Source organism: Monomorium pharaonis, chromosome 3 (genome assembly GCF_013373865.1).
Source record: "Monomorium pharaonis isolate MP-MQ-018 chromosome 3, ASM1337386v2, whole genome shotgun sequence".
NCBI lineage: Eukaryota > Metazoa > Arthropoda > Insecta > Hymenoptera > Formicidae > Monomorium > Monomorium pharaonis.
This window is the reverse complement of record NC_050469.1, coordinates 1733042-1736080: the sequence shown is the minus strand read 5'-3', so window position 1 is coordinate 1736080 and position 3039 is coordinate 1733042. Positions and strand designations below refer to the sequence as shown.

Sequence of the window (3039 nt, the reverse complement as noted above, 5' to 3'; positions counted from 1 at the left end):
CGTGGAATCACAACACGGTGTACGGTAACGTTGACACGTTCCATTTCCGGTGTTTATTGGTCACACACGTATTTCGTGATTCTTTGATAGCTTCGTGATAGTGGAAAACAGTATCTACCATACGAAAATTTTGCCCAAGCATTGCTGAATGTTGTAAATTAGAAGCTGCACAGTAAGATTATGTACAACCTTTGACAAACAAGTCACTTTTCTAGCTGCATACATATGTGCCGAATTTTTATTTTGAACTTTAATGTTCGAATTAAAGTAAATTTTACAAAATAGTAAACAAGATAATAGAAGAGGAAATTTTAAATTAATGGATTTAGTTTTAACTATTTATTCAAGAATATAATTACATCTGCAAAGAAATACATATTTTATTAAGGATATTCGACGAGAGAGAGAGAGAGAGAGAGAGAGAGAGAGAGAGAGAGAGAGAGAGAGAGAGAGAGAGAGAAAGAGAGAGAAGCAACGTGTGGAGTGTGAAGCCAATAGAGGTCCGGCGCACAATAGCATAATTTCGTCATCTCGATGACATAACAAAAGAAATTACGCGAGTCCCGGCGAAGAAGGAATCACCGAAATTCGATACATCCAGGTAATCGGTTCGTCGTGGAGGTCGCCAGGTGAGAATACGACGTATACATGTCGGAGGAACGTCGGGTGCAAGCCGGCGGCGGCGGCGGCGACGGCGACGACAACGACGACTCGGTAAAACGGGGTGAAGCCCGCGGTCGGTAGGGGGTAGAACCGCCCCCGACCAATGGTGCGGAGCGGCATGTTGCTCCGGCGACCAATCGTCGGATGGTGGCCGTGCCGTTTCTCGCTCATCGCGGCGGTTTCGTCGCCGAAATAAAAGAGGAGGACGAACACAGGAGATCGGAAGGTGGGAGAAGGAGAGAAGGAGAAGAGAGAGAGAGAGAGAGAGAGAGAGAGAGAGAGAGAGAGAGAGAGAGAGAGAGAGAGGACGACATCGACATCGTCATCGTCAGCACTGCCACCGTGCACCACCACAACCGTCGTCGTCGGTGGCCCGCGCGACAATTCAACAACGGGAGCCAGCGGGACGACGGGACTGTCGCACCACGGACGAATCACCGCGATCACCTTACTAACTTGGTGACTTGGTCACTCAGTGAGTGCCGCGGTCAGAGGTATTTTCATCCGGGAGTATCGGTTACGCAATTTGTTCGTCGTCCGTCGTTCGCTTCGACACAAACTCTGCTCCGTTTGTAAAGAAAAAAAGAAGAAAAAAGAAAAAAGAAAAACGAGGGTTGTGGTTGCGGTACGAAAAACCCGGGAAACCCTCGCGCGAGAAAGTCTAGCAGTGCACTGTTGTCACGCGTCGGTGATGTTCATCGGGAATCCCCTTCGTCTGTTCCCTTCCCTTCGGATTTGGCAGCAGTTCCGCCGCGGGTGGTTGATTGTCTAGTAGTGACTAGTCAAGCAAGGAACTCAGGTAGCCCAGTGAAGTTTTAGAGGATTGGCACCTCTTTCTGATGAATGGACTGACTGATTGGGTCTTTGGAGAGAACCGAGGATCCTCCGTTAGAAGATTATTGTGTATGCGAGAAGTATCCCATTATAATTACATAATTTATTGCGGAACCAGTTACCGAGACTGACGAGTTCGGATTCAGTTTCAAAAACGCCACCGGGACTCAAGTTTAAAGTTATTTGCTTACAATGCGGTAATCAAACGCGAATTTTGAAGCACAAATAAATAATTATACACGTAACGGGAATTTTTTTAATTGATAGGGAAACAATGATGGTTGATATGATTGCATCGAGGTGTAGACGAAAAATCAGGATTTATATTAAAAATTGAATTAAATAGTATGGACTCCTATATATCGTTGTAATGACTAAAAAATAATTAAATTCGATAAAAATATTACGAATTTGAGCTACTCTTCTGTGATGAGGTATATGGACCGTCGGAGATATCGTGAGTGTACGGTGATCGTTTGACAAACGCATAATTATTGTTGTACTTACGAGAGAAATAGACTTTTTTTTATTAAAAATTTGTGAAAACGTTTTTGAACATTCGGCTTGAAGAAAATGTCGCGGCTATGTTGGCGTAAATCTCGATGAATGGGAATGGAGTCAGACATCGACATGAATGAAACGCGCGTGATTAAACAACCGTCGCGTCGACTTGTACGTTCGAATAACGGATGCTTACCTTCGTCATCAGTTATTCATCCGGTCGAGCTGTAAGACATATCGTCAGCCGATGTTGTCTAATGATAAAAGGAAAGTAAGTAAGTTTCTCAAAGAAGAATGCTGCCTATAACTTCCAAACTGAAGATTTTACGGTAAAAGTCCTACCCGCGGTAAGGAAAAATCCAGAGGCAAGAATATATGAACAATAGGCGCACAAAAGTCTTTGTTGAGAGAGAAAGAGAGAGAAGATAAAGCAAATGATGAAATAAAATGTATTACGTCCGAGTGAATTCCAGGTGAATTTTTCAAACTCGATTGATGTAGACGCGATAAATTGTGAGTCTACGTTACATTTTGTGTGTGAGGCTTGTACCCGCGTTTATAGTTTAGTTTGTAATTTTAATATTAAGTGACTGAACTAACTTCGATAAGAAATCGCGGAGGGAGTTTCGGGATCGGCGAATGAGCACAGAATTGTGTCTCCTGTCCGACACCTCGGTTCATGAGAGGCACGCAGTCAGCAGCCAAGGATGTCGGATAGCTCGGATCAGCTGTCATCACCGAACAGCGATTGCAATAGCCAAATGGGCGTCGTGCATCGCAACGCAGCCGCAACCGCGCAGTACAGCAGCACGTCGTCGATGTCCAATCTTGGGCTGACTCACCATTCGCAAAATCTAACGCCGACGTCGAATAGCAGTCCCCAGTATTCGCAGGAGCTCTCCACCTGCAACCCCGCCAGCGTAAACACCAATATCGGCAACCTCAGCGGCCTCTCCTCACTCAGCAGCAGCAATGACTTCACGCCCGAGCAGATAAACTGCATGTGCGAAGCGTTGTCGCAAAGCCAAGACATTGACAACC

At 45.2% G+C, this 3039-nt stretch overlaps 1 protein-coding gene across 1 annotated transcript in view; it reads left to right on the top strand.

Moving 5' to 3' along the window:
* The first annotated feature begins 416 nt into the window (after window positions 1-416).
* Window positions 417-3039, top strand: part of LOC105835595 (homeobox protein six1) — a 21413-nt gene continuing 18790 nt past the window's right edge. The window contains exon 1 of the mRNA XM_012679043.3: window positions 417-3039. This exon is cut by the window's right edge and continues 7 nt beyond it. Within this exon, the coding sequence (XP_012534497.1) occupies window positions 2706-3039 (334 nt within the window). The 5' untranslated portion in view covers window positions 417-2705.